Raw genomic sequence first — 25216 nt, forward strand, 5'->3', positions numbered from 1 at the left:
AAGGAGGGAAGGAGGGAGGGAGGGAGGGAAGGAAGGAAGGAAGGAAGGAAGGAAGGAAGGAAGGAAGGAAGGAAGGAAGGAAGGGAGTGGAGTTACCTTAAATAGTATGTATTATTTAACTCAATTTAATCCAAAATACTATAATTTCAACATGAAATCAATGTAAAAAAATTATTGAGTTATTTTCCCGTTTTTTATACTAAGTCTTAGAAATCTAGTCTGCATTTCACACTCATGGCACATCTCTTAACCACGCTCATTACATTTCAAGTGTTCAGTGAATGCATGTGCCTACTGGCTACCATATGGGACTGTGCAGATCTGGAATATCAGAACATCACTAAGACGAGCATCCCTCCCTTCAAGGAATATATCCTCACGAGTATTTCTAATCGTAAAGTAAACATTTACACACCCTCACTGGTTCGAGCAATACAAAAATGTAAAAAGTGAAAGTCCTCCCTTAGTCCCACCCTGTTAATCAAATGAACATGAAGAAAAGTACTCGAGACCATTACTCAGATTCTACTCCTCAGTGAAGATTACCTTCTGGAAGCACAAGCCAAAGGAAAATAAGGGTCCTTTGGGCACAGGACACGGGAGAAACAGTCCAATCACTGCCTAAACTAGTGAGTTTCAAAAAACGATGAAGAGCAGCAGCTTGGTTTTAGGAAAACATCCGGGGCCTATCTATTTATTTTACATCGAAATAACAAATGGAATACACGAGATGAAGGAAACAGGTAACCTTTACTAGGTGCCAAGCCATTTCCCAAGGGCACTCCATCCTCCCCACTTTCTCTACTACCAAGTAGTGTACTTAAGGGTCCATCCTCCATGGGCTGAATTCATGCTCAGGCGTTCAGCTAACTGAAGGAGGTCCTGCCCACTGCTAAGTGTCAGAAGCCTGTGATCAGGAGGAACCTGCCGGAGTATAAAACCTAAACATTACCTGTTAGGAAGCAGAGCTCGGGTATCAGGTGAACCATCCGAGCCTCAACGTCATTTCTCTTGCTTTTCAACAGACTAACAAGCATTGGCTGATGTAGGTCAGATAAGGTAATATCATATTGCTATAGAATGCAAGATTAATGAGGGAAAAGTTAATATGGAAACTGTAAAACGAGCATCTTTGCTTATAAGCAACAAGGTAATCGCAAAATGAACAGATAAGCAAATATTTCAATGAATAAAAAGAAAATCCCATGGTTACCTAGTCATTTCTACCTCCTTCTTCTTGGGTTCTAGCTTTTATATCGGAGGGCCAGTCTTTAATGATCTTTTACTAGAAGCCCGGTGCACGGATTCGTGCATTGGGTGGGGTCCCCCTCGGCCTGGCCTGTGGGTATCAGGTCGAAACTGGCTCTCCAACATCCCTCGAGGGGTCCCAGATTGTGAGAGGGCACAGGCCAGGATGAGAGATCCCATCCATGCACGAATCTATGCACTGAGCTTTTAGTATGCATATAAGATCTTTGGTGAATCTCTTCCCGCCCTCCCCCATCCCCCCATCCTTCATTTCTCTTCCAAAGGCAAAGGTTACAATTAACATTCATTTCCAGTAGAATTTGCTCAAGGCTACTGACTGAACAACTGGAATTATGAATTACAAAATGCCTGGGCACTGTGTGATGCTGACATCAATACTCATAATTAAGTAAGAAGTGAGAGTTTCTCCACTTCCATAAGGACTTTTAGTCCTTAAAATAAAAAACAATTTAGAAAATTGCAATTTAAAGTGTTATAGCTACAAAGCTTGGAGAGCCTTTGTAGAAGGAAGAGTGTTTATACATGACTTCATTAATTCAGTGCACGTCCTGGGCCCACCACGTTCCGGGAACTGCGGTGGATAAGTTACCTATAAAGCAAGGTAGATGAGAAGCACAAATGATGATATGCTAGGTTCTTATATTTTTCCTCATTTAACCTTAACAAACCTACGAGACATATTATCATCATCCCCTTCACAGATGAAGAAAGATTATGAGAAATTAACTTTCCCAAGGCCCCATAACTGGACATTAGCATGGCCAGGATGTATCCCTTAAGGCTTGGGAACCTCTGCTTGTTACACCATTTAGTACTGGGTCCTGGGGAGGGGGATAGGAGTCGGGGGAGAAATGGTGAAACAATTTATGGCTTTTAAACCAGAGAAGACTTCAGGAAGGACGCAGAGTCCAGATGGCACCTTGAAGAAAATGTGGGGGGTGTAAGGACTCCTGGTAATAACCTGAACAAAGCTGGGACATGTTCCAGGAAGATAGTATTCTGTGTGTGTGTGTGTGTGTGCTGTTTTGTTTTCTTTTTGTTTGTTTATTTACCTTCTCATTGTGGGGGAAGGGGGAATATTCTATTTACCTGGAGCATGGCCAGAATTCTCCCCCCTATGCTAAGTCATAAGGTGAACTTTACCTTCTTCCTTGCTCCAATTTTCTTAGCCTATGAAAATATCTTTTATGAGAAAATAAAATAGAAAAATACAAAAGTCAATTATCAACATGTCCTTCACTTTGAAAGTGTACTACATCATAATTTAGTGTTCCATTCCTGGACAGAGAGGAGGACATTCTAGAAAAAGGCACAATGTGTTTCTTTTCCTCCCTAATTACAAGATAAAGGTAGTGAACAAAACTCACTTCAGAGAAAGTGAGTGGGTTTTTACAATGACTCCCTCTTCAGCACGTCACAGGTCCTGACATACATCACTCAAGGAAGAACCAACTTCACCACACAGAACAGAAACCCAAATGTTGCACACACTTTGTGTTCAACAAACACACGCACTCGGGAGCACATTTTATGCACAAGATGCCGTGTGAGGCACAAGGCCTCAGGGGTTAGCCAGGTGCCAGCCCTGTTCTAGAAGGAAGAGTGTTCTGGAAGCCGATATGTGGTACAAGGGCTTCGAGAACAGCCGGCTCTTCTGTGACTGTGGCAGGAAGCAGAGGCAGAGAGGACCTCACCAATGAGAGGACAGTGACCTTGAAGCTAGGATTTTACCTGCTGGCGAAGGAGAAAGGTACGGGGTGGCTTTCGGCAGATTTCTTTCCTGAACCTGAGCAAAAGCTGAGGAGCATTTAGTGGCAGCAAGTGGACTGGGCGACAGCAGCATGGGGTGCGGTGTGGGAACGCCTCGGGGCACGAGGCTAATGCTGAGCTGGGACCGACTGTGTGATGCTAGAGATGAAAAGGGGAGGATGGGGGAAGGGGGCAGGGTCTCCTGTTTACCCAGCGCTCCCAAGGTGCAGGCACAATATGCCAAATGCTCTGTGTGCACTATCATGTCGCTCGGTGTTCACACCGCACCATGACGGCAGGCAGGTGACTCCCCTTACAGACGACACTTCACATTTCGTGACTTGCCCGAGGTTACACAGCTATGCCAAGGCCACCTCATTCCAGGGCTAAGCTCTTAACCACAGTTCTGGGCAGTGTTCCAGAAAGCTCTCTGGTGGCAGTAAGGATGACGGTCCATGAGGGTGGGAATCCGGAGAGGTTCTGCACCAAGGCGTGAACCGGGCTGGGGAGGGCACGGGCTCCAGGGAGAGTTCAAGGACAAAGGAGGCAGTGCAGTACTCATCTTGGTGACAACCGGAGGAGGTGAGGGTGAAGCAGAACAAGGAAGCCAATGATTTCCTGAGACGCAGAAATCCCAGGAGGAGCGGAAGTGAGACAGACAATGAATTCAGCACGAATTATGTTAGTTTGAGATGCCTGCAGGATGCTCATGCAAATATGGTCTGAAAATAGAGATGAGTGTGTAACTGAGAAATGAGGGCAAGGCAAAAACAGTGTATTTGAGAGGTCTCAAAATACGAAGAACAAATCCTGTACGAGGGGACCATGGAGAATAATAGCATTTAAGGTTTGGGGCGGGGGGGCGGGAGGGGGTTCGGGAACCGTCAAAAGAGGCTGAGAAAAACCCATCTGAACCCTCATGGAGAACCACCTGGGATGCGCCCCAGGCCAGCCAGGTGGGCGTGGCCACTAGTGTCACATGCCACCAAAGGACCATTAGGATGAGAACAGTAGTGAATTTGACCTTTAAAGAGCTATTTCTGAGGCAGAATAGTAAGAGGTTAGGGAGACTCCTTCACAAATAGAATAAGGGAAACTGAGACAAAATAATTAATCAAGGTGAATAACTGAGCAACTTACAGCTCAAACTGAATCACAAGGTTTCATCTTCCCTCACCAGGGACACTTAGGATCAAATGGTTTACACAAGTCAGACCATCCCCGGGCAGACGGGCCTTGGAACCCAGTCCCTCTTTGATGACATTATTTGAAAAGAAAACTAATCAGAAAATAACCCTGATGCCTCCATTAGCACATTTTTATGAATCAACATACTGAAGGACACACCTGGAAAGCTAATGAATATTCTGTTACATATATATCATTTAACCCAATGTAGCCAAAATGCAACCGTTCCAAGATGTGGCATTAACCACATTTTAAGTGCCCAATAGTTATGTGAGGCTACAGTACGAGACAAAGAAGTTTTAGGAGGCCAGCAGGGAGAACCAGGGAGCAGCTCAATTTTCCCATCACAGGTTACAGCTCATTGTCACAAATGAGTGCAGGAATGCCATCTGAGAATCAGGTGTGCTGAACCGAAAGGCACAAAGGTATTCCTAAGTGTAAAGAGTACACAGAGGAGTTTTCCTACTGATCAGTGTGCTGAGGCCACTCTATTAGGATCTCAACAGTCCTGACCCTGAATATTGGGGGCCTGGAGTGGTAGTTTGGGAGGATCTTCCCCTAGGATTCCCACTGGCCAAAAAAGATAAAAAAGCCACAAGACAAAGGAGCCACAGCCCGCCCATGCCTTGTATCTCTGCTCTCTTTCTCATAAACTCTAGGGTCCCCATGAGACTTGCCACCTGGGAGCAGTGGGCAGAACTCAAGTCCTGAGGTTGCTGAACCCATGTCCCGTCTGACCCCTCGGTTTAACACCTGGTGCCATTCTCACCGTCGCCAACAAAAGCAGCCCACCTGGACTCATTTCTTTCCTATAATATTTCTAAGAAGCCAAAGCAGCCGCATCTAGGCTCTTTCCTGTTGCTTCTGCCATCCTAAGCCCTTCCTTCATTCCACTGTCCCCAGCTATAATAAATGTACTCGCAAAATCACCTGGATTCGCCTGTGAAATCTTTCCTGCATGACGTCAGGAACCCACACACTACAGGATGGCCCCAGGCAAACCTGCCCCAGGCCTGGTCCCAGATACCAGCCTGCAGGGTCTTCAGGGAAGAAGAACTGAAGAGGTGTTTTGGAGCTAATGCAGGTGACTTTCTAAAGAAATTAGCCACAGAGGAAAAGGAGACCGCTTTTCTTGGAGGTGCGGAGAAGTAAAGGAAAGGATTTTGCTTTGTGTTTTTTGTTTTTTAGAACATCTGTGAGATTTTTCAGATTCCCTGGAATACGACTGTCCATTAAAGAGAAGAAGCCTCTGAAAGAGAACCGTTGGTGGAGGTGGGGGTAGGGGTGATTGTGATCCTTGTGAATCAAGCTTCCAGAGGCAGCAGGAGATTCCATCAGTAAGCATTTGAGTATCTACTACGTGCAAGTCACGGTGCTAGCTGTGGGTATCCAGAAATACAGAGCTCAAAGTCCAGAAGGGGAGCCGGACCATTCACATCCTACCTGTAATGACCTGCTGTGGCTAAGTGCAGGGAGGGGGCGCCGTGGGGAAAGCTTCCGGGGGCTCCCCTAAGACTTGACAGCTGAGCTGAGTTTTTTTTTTTTTTAATATATTTTGTTGATTTTTCTCAGAGAGGAAGGGAGAGAGATAGAGAGCCAGAAACATCGATGAGAGAGAAACATCGACCAGGGGCCTCCTGCACATCTCCCACTGGGGATATGCCCGCAACCGAGGCACATGCCCCTGACCGGGATCGAACCTGGGACCTTTCAGTCCGCAGGCTGACGCTCTATCCACTGAGCCAAACTGGTTTCGGCTGAGCTGAGTATTGAAGGGTGTTTAGTGGTTGGCTGACTGCGAAGGGGTGTCCAGGAAGAGGAAGCAACGTGTGTGAAGATGCCCAGGAGAGTCACCACAGACCATCTGAAGGGAATGGGAGTGGTAAGGGAAGAAGCTCAACAGGCAGGGAAAGGTCATATTATAAAGGGTCTTGGGAATTCTGCCCAGGAGCCCCTAAGGCAATGGGGAGCCATAAAAATATTTTAAGCGGGGAAGTGACATTATCAGATATGCTTTTAAGGGCAATTGCTCAGCCTCCAGGAAGAAGGACAATAAAAGACAGGACGAGGGTCTGGGCCAAGCCAAGAGTGACAGGGATGGAGGAGAAGGGACAAGTCAGAGAATCATGCTGGAGGCAGACTCAGCCTGACCATCTGAGGAACCTGTTGGACGTGGAATGACAGAGGGAGATCTCTCTAAGCCAGTGGTTCTCAACCTCTGGCCCTTTAATACAATTCCACATGTTGTGACCCAACCATAAAATTATTTTCGTTGCTACTTCATAACTGTAATGTTGCTACTGTTATGAATCGTAATGTAAATATCTGATATGCAGGATGGTCTTAGGACCCTGTGAAAGGGTCATTCGACCGCCAAAGGGGTCGCGACCCACAGGTTGAGAACCGCTGCGAGGGAGATGAGGATGATGGGAACAGAGTCCTACCTGCTTGTAGTAGTCCACGTAGGTGATCTCCGTGCCATCCCGCCTCTGGAAGGAGTGCGTGGGCTTCACCGACCAGTCAATGTCGTCAACGCGATAGGTTCGGTTATTGTATCTGGTAAATGCCAGAAATCTTAAAATTTTTTTCAAATCATGTAAGATAAGCAGCAGTTCCACTACACTTTTAATTCAAAGCATTAGACTCCAGAATTTCACAAATATGAGAGTAACACAAAAATAGTCACTTTAAAACAAGTGATCAGCTCTTATCTGCAAAGAGTAGTAATTAACTCTTCACTCTACAGGGCGACCTCTCTATTCCAACAGAGCTGGTAGAAAACTTGTTAGACCGCAAACTGTTTTTCTCACTGATAGACACTCTGACTTCCGGTAAATCATTGATAAATGTTGGAAGGCCAACCATTGTTCAAAACTTTCCCATCAGCTTCCAGTGTCACACAGATTTTTTTTTGAGCCCCTAGATAACTTTTGTGTTTTTTTTTTAATTTTTAAAATTGATTTTAGAGAGAAAGGAAGGGAGAGAGATAGAAACATCCATGAGAAAGAAACATTGATGGGCTGCCTCCTGCATGCCCCGTACTAGGGATCGAGCCTGCAACCCACGCAGGACCCCTGACCTGGAATCAAACCTGCAAACTCTTGGTGCATGGGATGATGCTCAACCAACTGAGCCACACTAGCCGGGCCCCAGATAGACTTTCTGATTAAACAAACAAACAAACCACCTAACACACACACACACACACACACACACACACCGCAGGACCCCTGACCTGGAATCAAACCTGCAAACTCTTGGTGCATGGGATGATGCTCAACCAACTGAGCCACACTAGCCGGGCCCCAGATAGATTTTCTGATTAAACAAACAAACAAACCACCTAACACACACACACACACACACACACACACACGAAGAGGGTTGAATAACCGCTGGATTCTGGGATGCCGCTCTGTGGCTGCACGACCAAGGGTGATCCCGAGTGGGGGGGGTGAAAGGATTAAGGAAAGACAGACAAGAGAATAATAGCTGGGTCTAGGTGGGACGCTGCCTCCCTGATGAGGAGACAACGACAGCGCCCACAGGCCCTGTCTTTATTTTATAGCAGATGTCACGAGGCAAAGCAGGGGCGTGATCACGTTGTTTACAGCATTCTCGTGAGCTCCAACCCTACTCAACTACATGCACCTAAACTCTAGCACAAGGCACGTGGGGCTACGTGTTTGGACCATAGGTTCAAGCTCACAACCACAGCCGTTGGCTATAATTGTGCTGGGAGGGCCCTGCCCTCCAGCTGGGACTTGCATGTGGCAATGAGAGGACCCTGTCCTTTCATTAGTCCGAGGCTTGAACCTGGCCAAAACACTGTAACCAAGCCCCACACCGCTCTATCTTCCATCTAGGGCTGGCCCTCGGCAAAAATGCAAAGCAGGTCAGCTAAGATCACTCTAAGCTTTTGTCCCCTTCAGGCTGTGTGGCTGGAGTATCTCTTCCTTACCTTGCCGGGTGACTTTAAATCAGTGAGACAAACCAATCAGGAAGCTCAAGATAGGAGAAGAAGGAGGCCTTCTCACCCCAGGCAGTGTGGAATCTAACCAGTCCTGCCTCTGTGCTCCATAAACCAGAAAAACAAGAGCCTGACTAGGAGGAGGCCAGCAGGTCCTCCACAGGAAGTATTGTGGATGAGCAACCATTTTCGGAGAACTTTCTGGTACTCAGGAAGCTACAGCATCTGCCTGTGTGTGATTCAGTTCAAGGTGTATGAAGGCAAATTACGTACAGGCAAACCTGGAGGCTTGAAAGGTCTCAGCCTTAAAGACCTCATACTCTTCTAGAGAAGAGGACATGGGCCTAATGTTCTATCCTATACTGTCATTAAATGAAATAAATGACAATGAAGAGGTGGCTATAAGCACTGTGCTAGGAGAGCAGCACAGGGGAGGGCATTGAGGGATTCCAACTGGGTGGACAGGTGTTAGCCTCTGAAAAGCAGTGACGTTTGAGCTGGGCTTTGTGGAAGAACATTTAAAAGGCAGCATTAGCCTGGCTGGCTTGGCTCAGTGGTTGAGCGTCCTGGTTCCATCCCTGGTCAGGACACGTGCCCAGATTGCAGGCTCGATCCCCAGTGTGGGGCGTGCAAGAGGCAGCTGATCGATGATTCTCTCTCATCAGTGATTTTCTATCTCTCTCTTCCTCTCCCTTTCTCTCTGAAATCAATAAAAATATATTTAAAACAAATAAATAAGAGGCAGAATTAGGGGTAGGGAATCCAGGCGGAGTGCAGCGAGAGATAATTCAGGCCCATGTCAGATTGTGGACAGTCCAGAACGCCACTCAAGAAAATCTGAACTCTAGACAACTGAGAACGGCCAGGTCTTCTAAACAGATGGTGAACTGATCAGATCTGTGGTCAGGCCAATACCCTTGAGACAGGCCAGCAAGCCAGGACAAGTGGAATAGGGAAACTGAGATAGACAAACGGCCGAGCAATTTACAGCCACCTAGTGAATCTCAAAATCCTATTTTCCCTAACCAAAGACACTTAAGAGTAAATGGTTTACACTTTCCTTCCCAAGCAGAGGGCAAATAGCTTAAATCACCCTGCTCAGGCAGACAGGTGGCAGAAATCCAATTAGTGCCATCTGTGACAACCACACCCAAGGGCAGATGAAATTAAGGAAATAAATCTGAGTTTGGTGCATGAGCATCAAGCTGATGAATATTCTATTGAGATCCTCCCCAAGACTTCCTTAAACTCCCAGCCTTTAAAATCCCTCACAAAGGACCCAGGGTGCACTCTCCCTCCTGGAAGCATGCCCACGCCTTCCCCTTCCCCTCTTCTTCCCTCTCAGACATTCATTTCCTGAACTCTGAGGGACCCGCAGGAGCCTTGCAATGAGGGAAGCAATGGGCCGTGGCAGCTAGTCCGGAGCTAGCCCCTGAACCTGTCTCCAAGACCCCCTTTTCTCTGACTGCTCAGTGAGCCAGAGCAGCCCTGCCCAGGCTCATTTCCCCACCTGTTCTCTCTCCTCTTGCTTCTTCCATCCCAAGCCCACCCCTGTCTCACTGTCCCCAGCTTTAATAAATGCACTCTCAAAAACCACCTGGGCTTGTGTTAGGAAATCCTTCCTGCACAAGGCAAGAACCCACACATAAGCCAGCCAGGTCCCAGTCCGGTCACACCCTGATGCTATTCCTGTTCCCAAATACCATTAAGTAATTCGTTCTCTGGGGAAAAGGTTATTTGAAAGCAGGCTCTCACCTTGTAAGGACAATGAGCCCAACCAGCTGTTTTTCGCACATCTGGGTGAAGTTGGACATGCCAGTTTGGTAGCAGAGAGCAGTCATGAATTCCAGAACAGTCTCATTCCGCAGGACTTTGTAACTCACATTAGCACTGAACAGGAGCTTGCTTTCAAAGTATGACACAGAAATGGCGAACCCTGGCCAAAGGGACAACCTTAAAAAAAATTTAAAAATTGTGATATATATAAAAAAAAAAACCAACACATTTTAAAATGGTGGTTTGACATTCCAATGCTCTAGGTTTATATGAAATATTTTTTTTCTTTAGTCTAATTTCTTCCATTTGCTGACTAAAAACTTTAGATATTTCCAGCTGGAGTGTCTTTAAACACGTATTTAAGGTAAAATATATTCCTGTACAGCAGGGCTTCTCAATCTTGACACTAGTGGTGTTGTGGACTGGATAGGTTTTTGTTAGGGGCCGTTCTGCACATTGCGGGATGTTTAGCATATCCTGGCCTCTGCCCACTAGGTGCCCCCCACATCCTCAGCTGCAACAACCCAAAATGTCTATAGACATTGTCACATGTCCCCCGGGGGACAGAACTGTACCTGGCTGAGAACCACAGCGTGAAAACACCTGTGCTTCGAAGAGCACAGTGACTCAGTGGTGAAGACAGTGGAGAGACTTATAACCAAGGTTAGGAAGTGATACCATGGACAGACATACAAAAGAAACTGCAGCAGAGGCTACAGCTCCTTCCCACACTTGTGAACATTATAGACTGAAGTCTTAAATATGAAAAAGTGACAAAACGGCATGAAAGAGTAAACAAATATTTTTTTAAAATCATTTCCGTTTATATTTTGTGTACTTCAGTCACTGGGATACGAAGCCAGCCTTCACTCACTCCAGCCCAGTACACACTGGACCTGCGAGAATTTCTAATCCAGGTGGAAAGATAAGCGCTGGGGATGAACAGCAGGCCTTTTGTAGACCACGCTGCCACTCTGAATTAGCATACGGAAAGGCCCACCTTTTCCTCCGCCTGGCGGACACCCGGCCTGCATTTCCAATCTTTATGTGCTTCCCCCTTTATTTACATATCTGTCCTGGGCTGCTGGCGGCCTCTGTCATCAGCTTGGCCACACAGTTTGGAGAGCAAAACACCCAGTCAGTGCAAGACACAGCTGAGCACTTTCTCTGCAGCGTCTACTCCCCAGGTTAGAGTGAACATTCTGCAGGCGTTCCTAACGGTTCTATCCTGCACTGGGGTAGTTGAGTTGACTTGTTTGTCTGACCTCTGCTTACCCGATGATTTCATGTCAACTTCCCGGCCATGCTAACTTCCTGACAGCGAGAAAACAGAACACTAACCATGTGGTAATGCATAATATAGCTTATTCCCCTCTCGTTATTACTTGTCACACAGAGAGCACTCAGTGTCTGAATTCTTTCTAGGATGTATGATCATGACCTAGCACACTAATATAAGAAAACTGGCTGCTGGCTTCTTGTGGCCACTCCCCCATTCTATAAAAAACCTGAAATTAAAAAAAAAAACACACATTACTTTTCATGCCATGGAGTCTCTCATAGGAGGCATTAACAGTATAATATTGCATCGTAAATTATGGTGCTCACATTATAACAATCTCAGAGTAACAGAATATAAATAAACCTACTTGTGCTGGGGAATTTCCACTGGCTCCGAAGGCTTATAGAAGTTCCGTCCAATTTGGTACATGGACAATTTTTTTAAGATCCTGCAAGTATATATATATATATTTTTACTCTTTGGTAAACATCAGTGAATAACAGTGTAATTCTAAGTTTGTACCCTTCCTGAACATAATGGTAAAAATAGGTAGAGAGTCAAGATCTCTCATAGCCTTGGGAAGTTCAGATACTAAAGTACATATGAGTGTGTATCTATAAGAACGATAACTTCATATTTGAGAATGACATACGAATTATTATCTGTCTGGACTTAACTGCAATGGTAAGTATGGGGCCACTGAAACAGTTCCGATGCTGGTTCTAACCTTCTGGTTAGCATGGATGGGGTGAGGCAGGCCATATTTGAAGGCTCTTCTGGCCTCCCTCCTGTTTTGAGATGAGAAGGCTGTTTCTAAGGAGGCTGTTCCAGCTGCCCAGGTGCTGCCAAATAACACGGGTGCCTCTTCAGCAACTAATCCTGGTCCCCTCTGGGATCTGCCACATCACTGCTCTGAGGCTGTCTGGCTCATGCGGGAAACGTAAGGGTTTGAAATCAGAAAACAGGCTTCAACTGCGTGATTCTGGTTGTAGATGTCACTGAGCCTCAGCCTTCTCATCTGTGAAGTGGGGGTTTTCATAGACCTGCTTCAGGGCACTCGAGTGAGGATCAAGTAAGATCAACTACAAGCGAAAGAGCTTTCTAACTAGAAAGCACCTTCAAAATGTCAGCTGACTTAACATAGTCCTCTCTCAGGAGGGTACACACAAGACTGGCTTCTGAAGAGCGTTACACGGCACTGAACTGAAGCCCAGGTAACATCTAAAGATGAGAAGCCTAACGAGAATGAGAAAATAATGTATCCGTGCAGGGGACGCTCCTTCATGTGCCCTACTCAGCAAAACCCCGAACGGCCGTCATCATCCTGTCTAGAGTTCAGTGTTGAGCAAAGAGCTCGGATCTCCGGCTAACAGATCACCTGGCTGTCCACACCGGCACCATGGAAAACAGCGGCTCGCCTGCTCTGTGTACCCACGTGCCACCGGGCAAGCTCGCTAACAACGTGCATTTTCAGATCCCACTCATGAAATTCTGTTCCCTGGGTCCATTGAGGGGCAGGGACTCTGCGCTTCACCAAGCCCCACACTACCCCCAAATGACTCTGAAGTCAATGATCCGCATCCGTTTGAAGGACTGAGCAGCTTAGCCACCGCCTCCCTTCTGCCTGAGTGAGAGAGCAGATGGCAATGCTCTTTTATCAACGAGGAGAAAAACAACCCTTTGGTACTAACCCAGATATACAAAACTTTTAAGAGGAGGAGGTAGAGGGTCCAGAAAAGGAAGAGAAGGGGAAAGGCACCCTCCCTGCTACCACAGGACATCACAACCCCGGAGTTCTGTCTCAACTCAGGTAACACTGGACAACAGCTAGTAATGCCAGTTAGTTAGAGACACGAATACACGAAGGCACATGGGAAATGGCTCCAAGGATGGCGTTGTGGCTGGCAGATTGCCTACAAACTGGTTGATAACCTTAATGCCCAGGCTCCGTGCTAAAAGGCATCAGCCTGAATTAAATTCCCATTTAAGGCAACATTTACTTTTTGAAGATGATGCTGAAGACCTGGATGCACACGGGGGAGCTTGCCGGCAGCTCCCCAGTCAGAGTGATAGTCATCTTTACGGTCTCGCCTCTTCGAGTTTCACTTGACAATTCTGTGACCTGAGAAAAGAAGTACTTAATACGCACGCCACCGAATATCCCCAAGTGTGCAATGCAGCTGTGATGAAGCCGCCGCAACTTAACACAGGTTAACAAAAACACAGCTGCAGTTTACCTTCTGAGTAATAATGTCATCAACACGTTATGTCTGAAGAGGTTATTGTCTCTGTATCTTGCTAATTCTAGAAACGCAACACGTCTCACTACTCTGTAACTTCTTAATGGAGAATCAAAACCAGACTCAGGGTTCAAAGATTCTATCCAAAGTGAATTCCAGGGCAGTGGCTCTTGACTTTTTTGGGGCGTGCGGGTGGAGGTGGGAGAATGATTAGGTCACAAATTACTTTAAGAGTCTGATAAAAATCACAGTCATTCTCCCAAGAAAGTGCCCCACATGTATATACCACAGCGATGAACATAATGTACCCATTTTTGGGGAGTTCATGGATTTCAGAGTACCACCTCTCAAAAGTTTATTCATAAAAGAGCAGAGAAGAAGAGAGGAAAAAAGCAAAGGACAGGATAGACAAGAGGGGCAGTAAAGGTGGGGAAAGAGAAGAAAGTGGTGGAAGCTTAAATAGACTAGAAATCTGATTTTGTTGATTTTGAAAGGTCTAGAGAAATCCCTAGGGCTCTAATAACCTGGAACAATGTTCTAACACTAAAATGAATGCATGAATAGGTTTCTACACCAGCTGTCCAACTAAAGTTAAAGTCCCTGAAACTAGACAGAGCTCCGTACAGATTTTAGGAATAAAGGAACACACACACACACACACACACACACACAAGAATAAACAAATCAGTCAACACAAATCAATGATTAAGGATTTTTCAGAAGGGTAAGCAATTGGAAGAGGTCAATTCACTTGTAAGCATGTATGTATTTTGCCCTAATTTTCTATAGTTAAAGTGTAGTTTTAACCAGAATAAACAAATCAGTCAATACAAATCAATGATGAAGGATTTTTCAGAAGGGAAAGCAATTGGAAGAGGTCAATTCACTTGTAAGCACATATGTATGGTGCCCTAATTTTCTATAGTTAAAGTGTAGTTTTAACCACTTTTAGGTTGAACCAAGAATGTAGGGTAGGCATGGCTCATTGCATGGAAAGAAAGAGAAACAGGTTCTTTCCCAGGAGCTGAAATGTTTCATTGAGATGACTTCTTGCTTCAGATAAAATTGCAGAGAAAGCACAGGTGGGGAGCTGCAGAAAGAGCTCGCCCACGTGTGGGAGAAGTCCAGCAGCCAGCAGAGCTGAGGGGCTCTCAGTGCCACAGGCTTCAGGACTAAGAATGAAGACAACAAAGGATGGTGACCTGGGTGCGTGGCTAGGATGGAGGGGCAGCAGATGGTGTCCCTATTAAAGCATACCTTTAAGACTGACACCAATGACTCATATTTCACATCATGGGACAAGTCATGAAATAAATGACAGTTTTAGAATCAGAGATTGATGTAACGTTATTAGGATACATGAGCACAACTGTGCAGGAGCAAAAAAAGATAGTAAATTTAAAGCCCTGAAGCCATAGGCCAAATGGAGTTTCTTAAAGCCTTGCCTATTTTGGGAAAAGTTTTAAGAGGATGCCTATTTCACCTGGCCGGTGTGGCTCAGTCTTTTTGCTCTTGGCCATGGGAAAAGAAAAGAAGAAAGGACTGAAACCCTTATTCCAACTGTCAGGAAAATCAGCTGACCTCATAAATATAGATGGATGAGCATTAGTATATGTTCATGTGTGTGTGTATGTATTACAAAGTAACCATACTGTACCGAATCAGAAATTAATGTAAAGTTATTAGGATACATGAGCACAACCTTGCAGGAGCAAAAAAAGATAAGTAAATTTAAAGCCCTGAAGCCATAGGCCAAATGGTATTTCTTAAAGCCTTGCCTATTTGGGGAAAAGTTTTAAAAGGATGCCTATTTCACCTGGCCGGTTGAGTGTCGTCCCATGCACTAGGAGGTCACCAGGTTCTATTCCTGGTCAGGGCACATGCCCAGGTGCAGACTGGATCCCCAGTAGATGTGAAGGAGGCAGCTGATCATTGATTCTCTCTCATCATTGATGTTGCTATCTCTCTCTCTCTCTCTCTCTCTCTCTCTCCCTTCCTCTCTCTGAAATCAATAAAAATGTATTTCTAAAAAGATGCCTGTGTTGCTCTAGCCAGTTTGGCTCAGCGGATAGAGCATCAGTCTGGGGACCAAAGGGTCCCGGGTTCAATTCCAGTCAAGGGCAGGTACCTTGGTGCAGGCTCCTCCCCAGCCCGGACACTGGTCAGGGCACATGCTGGAGGCAACCAATCAATGTGTTTCTCTCACATCAATATTTCTCTGTCTTTTCCACTCTCTTTCACTCTCCCTTAAAAAAATCAATGGAAAAATATCCTCAGGTGAGGATTAACATACAAACAAACAAACAACAACAAAAATGCCTATTTCAAGGAAAAATCACCTTAAAAAAAAGTAGCTGAAAAAGTAGTGTTTGTATTACAGCTCTTATTTTCAAAATGCCAGACCATCCATTTCCTAATTGGGAAATAAATTGCTGATGAGGTCTCAATTAGGACGTCTTCTTGCTCTGGGCCATGGGAACAGGAAAGAAGAAAGGAGTGAAACAGTTATTCCAACTGTCAGGAGAATCAGCTGACCTCATAAATATAAATGGATGAACATTAATGTATGCACATGTGTGTGTATGTATTACAAAGTAACCATACTGTACCCTTTCTTCTAGCTTTTCTGAGAGAAAAAGGATGACACCATCAAATGCCTTTGCTTTGTTGGAAAGTTCCTTCTGACTATACAGCAAAGCAATTCTCATGCTTCTAGATTCCAAATCCGGCATATATGTCACATGATACTGGTACAGCTTCCAGTCCTGGGGCAAATCTAAGCTAAAAAGATTTGTGACCAGTTTCACAGGTATTCCACTGGAACCTGAGGAAAAACAAATAAAAAACATTTTATAACTAAATAAAACAAAAAAAATATCACCACGTTGAGATTAATCACATCATTTAAAAATGTATTTGCATATACATAGTTGTTTCTGTAAAGCCAGGATTCTTGCTCCAGTGACACATGACAAACTAATCACCTGCAGCCTGATAGCATTTATGGAGTCCTATAAACATACGTTTGGGAATTAAAAAGGGATTCTGTGTAAAACAAGCCTCATAAGAACATGCGAGCAGACCGGACATTCCTGTCCCTGGGAGAACAGAAGCATCTGAATTCAGCTACCCTCGAACTCCTTCCCAAGCCCTGATTCTGTGCAATTCAAATCAGGTCGACTGATATTTTAGGATGCTGCTCTGAAATTATGCTGCTCTCAAATGGTGAAGACATTGTCCAGTTCTTACCACCAATACAACCCCCAACCTCTTGGAAATCCAGGTAATCAAGTTAACTATACTTCTGGAAGTTCTCAAACAGTTCAATCAGTGGCTAGACGTTCTGCAAATCCCAGGGAAGGCCCTCGGAGATTGAGGGCAGGAAGCGTTGTATCAAATGGGCACTATTTTGTTTTTCTCGTGGAGGAAGTGGAAACATGAGCCCCCACGGTGGTAAGAAAGAAAAAGTAAAATGTGTGTCTCAGTATTTCCTCAGCTTCTGCCTGTGGCATAAATCTGTTAGGAGCAAGGGATTATTGTGTTATTTTAATTAAACAAAAGCTTTCTTTTGTTCTTCCAGATCCTGAGGAAATGACAACATATTTTAGCTGCTCATATTAATGGACAAAGAGACATCATCCTAGAATGTTAAAGCTGGCAAGATGCTTCGAGATCATCTACACCATTATTTGCAAACTAATCATGAGCTGTTAGTGCTGCAGCTATGAAAGCACATGGGGCAAACCCCCCCGGTGTTTTGAAAAGACTAGAATACAACAGAAGCGGAGCAGAGTGCCTTGCACATAGTTGGGACAAGCACTGGTTCACGAAACTTTGTTTCAATTATATGTGAGCACTTCTGGATAACAATACTAGTATATCCATTTCTTAGTTTGTTGCATGGTTTTAAAAAGTCTGGAAAAGGCCTAGTCTGTCTGGCTCAGTGGAAAAGAGCATCTGCCTGCAGACTGAAGGGTTCTGGGTTCGATTCTGATCAAGGGCACATGCCTGGCTCTCAGGCTTGACCCCCAGTAGTGGGTGTGCAGGAGGCAGCCAACCAATGACTCTCTCCCATCATTGATGTTTCTATCTCTCTCTCCCTCTTCCTTCCTCTCTGAAATCAATAAAAATATATTTTTTAAAAAAAAATCTGAGAAAGGCTGATCTGCATCAAGGAGTCTTAACTTCTGGGAAGGAGTCACAAAGCCTTTGGAGAATCCAATGAAAACAACAGACCTATTTCCCTGAAAATGCATATGCTCACAATTCTGGGGGCAATTTCTGGGATAAGAATTCCAGAAATAGGCAACACTTTTCTTTTTCAGCTGAAGTCCAGAAACGTTATTATATCCGCACAGGAAAAGGGATGGGAAAGAGACAAAACATCTTTTTAACCCCTATCCCAGTTGTAAGGAGAAAATCTTTTCCACAAGTGAAATGTCACTTTGGGGAAAATATTACTATTTCTATTAATAAAAGAGAGAATGGAAACTAAAACAACTGGTATCTAGATAATGCCTTGAATATAGCAGAGGTTCAATAAATATCTTTTAAGTTAACATATGAACTTATTTATCTTAGATCTAAAAATTAAAATTCCTTAAGCAAGATTTGGTGACATTTAAAAAAAATAAGTCACATGAAGACTGGGTACCTGTTTTGCTGTCTCTCACATGGGCCAGTTTCTCTCTGGTACAGACCCCCAAATCCATGACATCCGGGAAGATTTTCCCTCCTCTTTTCATGAGAGAGCATTCAGCATTACCAGAGGATACGACATCTTTAGCTAAAATATGAAGAGAACGCCATAAAAACTCATATTTTTTTAGTGATATTGTTTATAGCTACTATATAAAAAAAAAGGCATCTACAACTAAAACTCAGATTTTTGTGGTTTTTAATAAGACTGGCCCACATTGCCCAAAACAATCATGACTATACAGAAGTCTTCAGCATAAAAATTAAAAATTGGGGACACCTGGCATGTTTTGTTAGAAATAACAGACCCTGAGTTAGTCCTACCTCATAATATTTTGGCCTGCTCTGATTCCCCTTGTGGCTAAGCTCTATCTCCCAATGTCCCACTCCACACCCACTTATGCTCTCCCTCCTTCAGCGCTTGTGTAACATCCAACGACCAAGATTGTCCACCCAACTTCTGCACAGATTGGGGCGGAAGCTCTCATCGTTCCCAATCACAAGAAGAGAAATGCCCAGGACACTGCCATCAGTTTTTATGCTAGATCATTTCCTGGGGAATGCAAGCCAACATTTCATTCACCTTCGGGCATATTCCTCAGTCAGGTTCCAGGAAATATAAAATTAAAACCCAATGACTATTTTTGTTAAAATGAGTACAAAGAGGTGTTGATTTTTAGATATTACTTGGGCTTTCTGAAGATAGCATGAAAATATAAAAAAAAAAGATTATTCTCACAAAGCGATATGACTCATAGTGTGACAAATCTTTGACTTGATCACCATCCTTTGATAGTATAACTAAATGCAATACCCCAAATAGCACCATCACCTGCTCCAAGGTGTGGTCCATTCCTTTCTCAGTGGAGTGTGAGTCTACCCGGAAAAATATCAAAATTTATTTAATTTTTAAAGATTATCCCCACTAGATTATCCATAGCAATTCACTGATCATGGTTTCAAAAGATACTGGGTGGTTTCTAAAAATTCAATCTACCGCAGACTATCGGTTGCCAGGGGTGGGGGGAGAGGGGAATGGGGACTTCATGAGTACAGAGTTTCAGTTCTGCACGATGAAGAACGTCCTAGAGATGGATGGTTGCGATGGCTGCCACTGGACCATACAATTAAAAATGGTCAAAATGCTTAATTTTGCATTATGTATATTTTACCACCATTTAAATAAATAAATAAAAATGCAATCTGCCCTCAAAAGATGAAGGGTTTCCATCACTTGGTAGCCACAAGAATGTGCAGCAGACATGGAGAGAAAGCCGCGAGGAGAAGGTGGGGTAGGTTGGAATGTTGGCAGCAGCACTGCCTGAGAGCAGGTCTTCTGAGGGACCATGTGCCCTTCTGTGGGTCCAGATCACAAAGGGCACTTGAGCAGGGCTAGAAAACCCGGCAGAGAACAAGAGAACCAGGCACAACATGGGTAGAACGGCTGAAGATCCTGAGTCTAGAATAGCAGTTCTCAACCTGTGGGTCGCGACCCCTTTGGCGGTCGAACGACCCTTTCACAGGGGTTGCCTAAGACATCCTGCATATCAGATATTTACATTACGATTCATAACAGTAGCAACATTACAGTTATGAAGTAGTAACGAAAATAATTTTATGGTTGGGTCACAACATGAGGAACTGTATTTAAAGGGCCAGAAGGTTGAGAACCACTGGTCTAGAAGAACCTAAGTGCTTAGAGAGTAATACATGGTTATTAGCAACCAACCACTTAACTTCATGGCCAGAGCAAGGGAGATGGCTAATAGATTGCAGCAGTGGTTATGAGCTGAATTGTGTATCCCCCAAGTCCTGACCCCTAATATTTCAGAATGTAACTGTATTTGGAGACAGGGTCTTTTAAGAGGTAGTTAAGTTAAAATGAGCTCATTAGGATGGACCCTAATCCAGTTTGACTGGTGTCCTTATAAGAAGGGATTAGGACACAGACAAGGACAGAGGGAAGGCTATGTGAAAACACAGGGGAAGACGGCCCAGCCATCTAAGCCAAGGAGAGAGGCCTCAGAAGAAAGCAACCCTGCAAAAACCTTGATTTTGGACTTCCAGCCTCCAGAATTATCAGATAGGACATTTCTATTGTTTAACCCACCCAGTTTGTGGTACTTTGTCATGGCAACCTGGAGCGTGCCAACTCATACCGTGTGACAGCAGCTACCTGGAATAGCATGTTGACAAGTATCCTGAGGCCAAATCTGAATTTGCAGGGAAGAGAGCCACTATCGAATGGTGACATCTTCCACGGGTGGGGAAGGAAGAAGAGCAGTGGCAGCGGGCACTCGCGGTTTCCACTATCCTTGCAAACTGACATGTACATGTCGTAAAGAATTTTTTTAAAATTTGTTAAAAATTATCCAGTGGACAGACAGAATCTGAAAACTAGCATCCTGATGTCTGTAGATATCCAGCTGCTAAGCCCTGTCCGCAAATTCAGCGGCAAACTCTGCTTGGGACTCCCAAAGAAACACAACAAACACAGGGGATCCTTCCAGAAAAGGTGAATGGGACGCTCACGAAGAGACCCTGCTGCTGTGAGGCACGGGAGACTCACTCCTATTCCCGTCCGATGGAACGGAACTGAGTGGAACAGAATACTGCACTTACATTGCTGTGAAATCCTACTTGTTTCCTCGAAGCTGTTGTTGGACGATGCTTCATTGTCACTAAGATCAGCAGAGACGGGCTAACATGGGCCAAAAACAACGTTTGGTCATATTTGAGATATGAATTCATTAACCAAAAAGTTATTACAAAAATAAGAACTCTGTATGTCCTCAGTCATTAGTCAGCATGAGCTTAATGTCAACAGGTAAAATGCTTGAGAGATGATTCTAGAAATTGCCCCTTCTAAAAGCAAAGATAAGGACAAGCTATAGTACTCCCCATTCATCAACATTTAGTACCAATTGTGAACCAGAAACAGCTTTTGGAAGCTGGAGGTGTAAAGAGGTAGAGAAGAGACCCCTGAGTCAGGGAGCTCATCAGGGGGCAGGTGGTACCAATGGGCACCACCTCGTGCTTCCACGGCCCACAGACGCGGGCCTCCAAGGTGAGCATGTTTGTAGCGAGAAAATAAATTGAGCCGGAGCATCTCGCTCACCAGCTCAGGTGATGACCATCGTGAATAAACTTTTCCAAATTAGTTCATAAAATGGGTGAAGGGAACCATTAATAGTTTCTCTCTTAAAAAATATTCTCTTTTTCACAGTAACAGCTTCTCTTTGCTCAAAAAGAAATGCATCTCAGCCTGCTAAAACATGTAGGAAGTCAAGAGAAGCCCTTTTCGTGAGAGTAAAGGCATAATGACCAGACTACCCACTTGAATACGTTTTGAGTACGACCTAAGAGATTGCTCCAAATACGAAAAGTATGTAGTAACATCACTCAGGAGTTACTGATTTACTGGTCGGTTCATTCTAGTTGCCTAAGTCAAGCAAGGAGCCCTCCCGAAGGAGGCTGCTCAAGAAACAATGGTTAAACCAAAACCACATCTGGACGTGAGATCTCTTATTTTTATAAATGAATTAACAAGAGGAATCATATTAGATTACAGGCACAGCCATTTTTACCAAAAGACTTAATCCCAAATCAAGTAATTAAAATTCAGAAAACAGACAAGGACGCCATGCTTGCCTCCAATTTTTAGTCCTCTTCACTGGCCAAAATACCTACGTTAATATCTTACTGAGATAAGACCCCAAAGGAAAAAAATTGATTAGCCCTGGAAAGACTCAACGTTGAGAAAGAAGATAACCCGCCCTAACCGGTTTGGCTCAGTGGATAGAGCGTCGGCCTGCGGACTGAAGGGTCCCAGGTTCCATTCCGGTCAAGGGCATGTTCCTTAGTTGCGGGCACATCCCCAGTAGGAGGTGTGCAGGAGGCAGCTGGTCGATGTTTCTCCCTCATCGATGTTTCTAACTCTCTATCCCTCTCCCTTCCTCTCTGTACAAAATCAATAAAATATATTAAAAAAAAGAAGAAGAAGAAGAAGATAACCCGCTACTTCCTAGGAGGGAAGAAGAGCGCGACCATGAAGGAGACAGAGAAGAGAAAGCAAGACAATGCCAGGTAAGCCTTATACACACCGTCGGGGAGGCCTGGAGGCACCCCGCTGCCGTGGCACTGGGGCTGCGGGTGATGCCTCGCGCCCTCACGCGGGCACGTCCAGTCATGTTCCGGATGAGCCTAAGGTGACTTCCAAGGCAGCAACGCTTCAATTAGGGTCTTTTCCCCCCTTGGCATCCACAGGGCAGGGCTGCGACCATGGGCAGTGGAGGTGGTGAGTCTCATGCGTAGGTGGAGGGAGCGCGCACAACACGTGGAGTTCCGGCACAGTGGGGGTGGAGCAGCGTGTGGGGGTGGAGCAGTGGGGGCGCGGAGGGGCCTGGGGTGGGGGAGGCAGCTCATGGGAGGGGGAAGAAGCACACGGTGAGGGCTGTAGCACAGGGGAGGCAGTAGGGGAGGGCTTGGACAGGGGCCCAGACTTTCATTTTCTTTCGTCATTCCCCCCAAAATTTGGCATTATCCAATTCTCTAGCTTTTGCCCGTCCTGTGTGTTTAAGGTTGCAGCACACTGTTCCATTTTTCAGTGTGTATTTTCTGCTTGCACCTACAGGGTAGCTGTGACGTTTTCCCTTCTGTCGAGTGGTCACATACATTGATGTTTTTAAAACTGGGCTTCTCATGTTTTCCCTTGTGATTTGGGAGACATTTTATCTGTTTTCTTTTTCTCTCTTTTTTTAAATCCTGAACGTGAGGATATTTTTCCATTGATTTTTAGAAAGAGTGGAAGGGAGGGGAAGAGACAGAAAGAGAGAGAGAGATATTGGTTGCCTCCTGCACACACCTGGACCAGGGCCAGGGATTCAGCCTGCAAACGAGGTAGGTACCCTGACCAGAATCGAACCTGGGACCCTTCAGTCCGCAGGTCAATGCTCTATCCACTGAGCTAAACCGGCTAGGGCTCTTTTTTCTTTTTAACATTGCAAATATCTACTCCCAATCTATCACTTGTTAATTTTGACCATAAAATCCTTTATCCCACCAAAATCCTTAATTTTCACATAGTCAAATTTACCATTTTTAATTTTATGCTTTATAGGTCTTTATGAAAGAAAATTTTTCCTGCCCTAAGTTTACAAAAGCATTGTATGACATTAAATGTCTCATACCCTTTAAGAATACACACACACACGCACACACGGACCTACGTATGGATATGATGAGAGGAAGGATCTAATTTTACCTCTTTAAAGTGAGCCATTTCCTCCCCATTCCATCATCTATTAAACAGAGTATACTTTCTGTAATGGTTTGTGACAAATTTTTATACATACCTAGATCTGGTCTGTGCCTTCCATTTCTGCTCTGCACCAGTACTTTACCACTTTTTATCATGATTTCTTTATAATATTCATAAAACCTGGCGGAGCAATTCTCCCCCCCCCCATTATTTATTCAATTGTTTATTCAAATTTTTTTCAATTACTTATTCATAAATTGTATTCTTCCATATTAATTTTAAAATAAATTTGTCAAGCTTATTTTAAAATCCTGCTCTATTTTTAATTGGCATTGTATGGAATCTATAAATTAATTTGGAAAGAACTGTCATCCTTACAATTTCTCCATTTATTCAAGTTCTCTTTAATAGCATTTAAATTTTTTTCATAAAAGTCTTGTGTATTATTTAATTTCTGGAAATTTGATCGTTTTTGCTATTACTGTGAACTGGATCTTGTTTTCATTATATTTTCTTACTAGTTATTTGTATAGACACATTATATTGATTTTTGTATGTTGATATTGTTTATCAAGTTTGCTGAACTCCTTCATTCTTATAGCTTGTCTTTTGATTTCATTGAGTTTGAATGTAGATGATCAGATCATCTATAAATAATAATTTGGGCCCTGGCTGGGTAGGGCAGTTGGTTAGTGTGTTGTCCTGATATGCCAAGGTTGTGGGTTCGATCCCCAGTCAGGGCACATACAAAAGTCAACCAATGCATAAGTGGAACAACAAATTGGTGTTTCTCTCTCTCTCCCTTCCTCCCTCTCTAAAAAATCACTAAACAAATAAATAAATAAGAACCTTACCTTTTTTTAAAAAAAAATCATTTTATCTCATCCTTTCTTATTCTTATTTTTCTTATCATGTTGGTCACGTTTTCCTGTACAATGTTGAAAGTTGCTGTGGTAGCTGGCATTCCTGTCTTCTTCCTGATTCCAAAGGAACTGTTTTGTTTGACGTTTGCTGTGAATATCTAGTTTACAGTGTTTATTATTTTAAGGAAGCTCCCCTCTATTCCTAGTTTTCGAAGATGATTTTAATCATAAGTATGTGTAGAACTTAATTAACTGCGTGGGTCTATCAAAAAGGTTGTGCTGAGGTTATAAAGGCACACTACAGACAGTTCATGAGAGTATTTGGGGTCCATTAGAAGGGGCAATAAGTGGGCAAAATGTGGTAGATACAGAGAGTGGAATACTAGGCCAACAGTCACAAGGGATGACTTAGAGATACATTCAGCAACAAGAATAGATCTTCAACACATTGTGTTGGATGAAGAAAAAGCAAGAAAGGATTGAGATCTATACTATGGCAAACTATCACATAAATTTTTAAAACTTAGGAACACATGTAACTGGGTATGTACTAATTTTTCTCAAGTAAACATACATTCAAGGATATCCTACAGACAACAAATTGAGTACCAATAGAAGGAAGAAAAATAAGAGTGGGAATGAGAGAAGGGAAAGGGAAAGAAAAATATAATACAGTATAGATAGAACACGCATAGACCCATGAGACTAGTGTACAGTGAACTGAAGAATGTGATTCATTTAACTTCCTGGTTTTAGACCCTAAAATGAAATAAATATAGTAGCTAATGTTTACTGAATACCTAGAGTATGCCTGGCTCTGGGGCAAACAGTAATGTCCCCATTTTACAGTTGAGGAAATTGAAACTTAAGAAATTTAAGTGACCAACCTAAGGTGTTACAGCTTTGTGTAGCAGAGCTGGG

General features: G+C 44.0%; 1 protein-coding gene across 1 annotated transcript in view; it reads right to left on the reverse strand.

Moving 5' to 3' along the window:
- The window catches only part of PIWIL4 (piwi-like RNA-mediated gene silencing 4), a 44795-nt gene extending 22323 nt beyond the window's left edge, over positions 1-22472 (reverse strand). The window contains exons 1-9 of the mRNA XM_014530673.1: positions 22276-22472; positions 20795-20873; positions 18129-18260; positions 16084-16298; positions 13235-13356; positions 11602-11682; positions 9932-10129; positions 6651-6762; positions 953-1073 (exon numbers count right to left, since the gene is read on the reverse strand). Coding sequence (XP_014386159.1) covers positions 953-1073; positions 6651-6762; positions 9932-10129; positions 11602-11682; positions 13235-13356; positions 16084-16298; positions 18129-18260; positions 20795-20873; positions 22276-22362 — 1147 coding nt within the window. The 5' untranslated portion in view covers positions 22363-22472. The remainder of the gene's footprint in view (positions 1-952; positions 1074-6650; positions 6763-9931; positions 10130-11601; positions 11683-13234; positions 13357-16083; positions 16299-18128; positions 18261-20794; positions 20874-22275) is intronic.
- Between the last annotated feature and the right edge of the window lie 2744 nt (positions 22473-25216).

This window comes from Myotis brandtii, unplaced genomic scaffold, assembly GCF_000412655.1.
Source record: "Myotis brandtii unplaced genomic scaffold, ASM41265v1 scaffold76, whole genome shotgun sequence".
In the NCBI taxonomy this organism is placed as follows: Eukaryota; Metazoa; Chordata; class Mammalia; order Chiroptera; family Vespertilionidae; genus Myotis; species Myotis brandtii.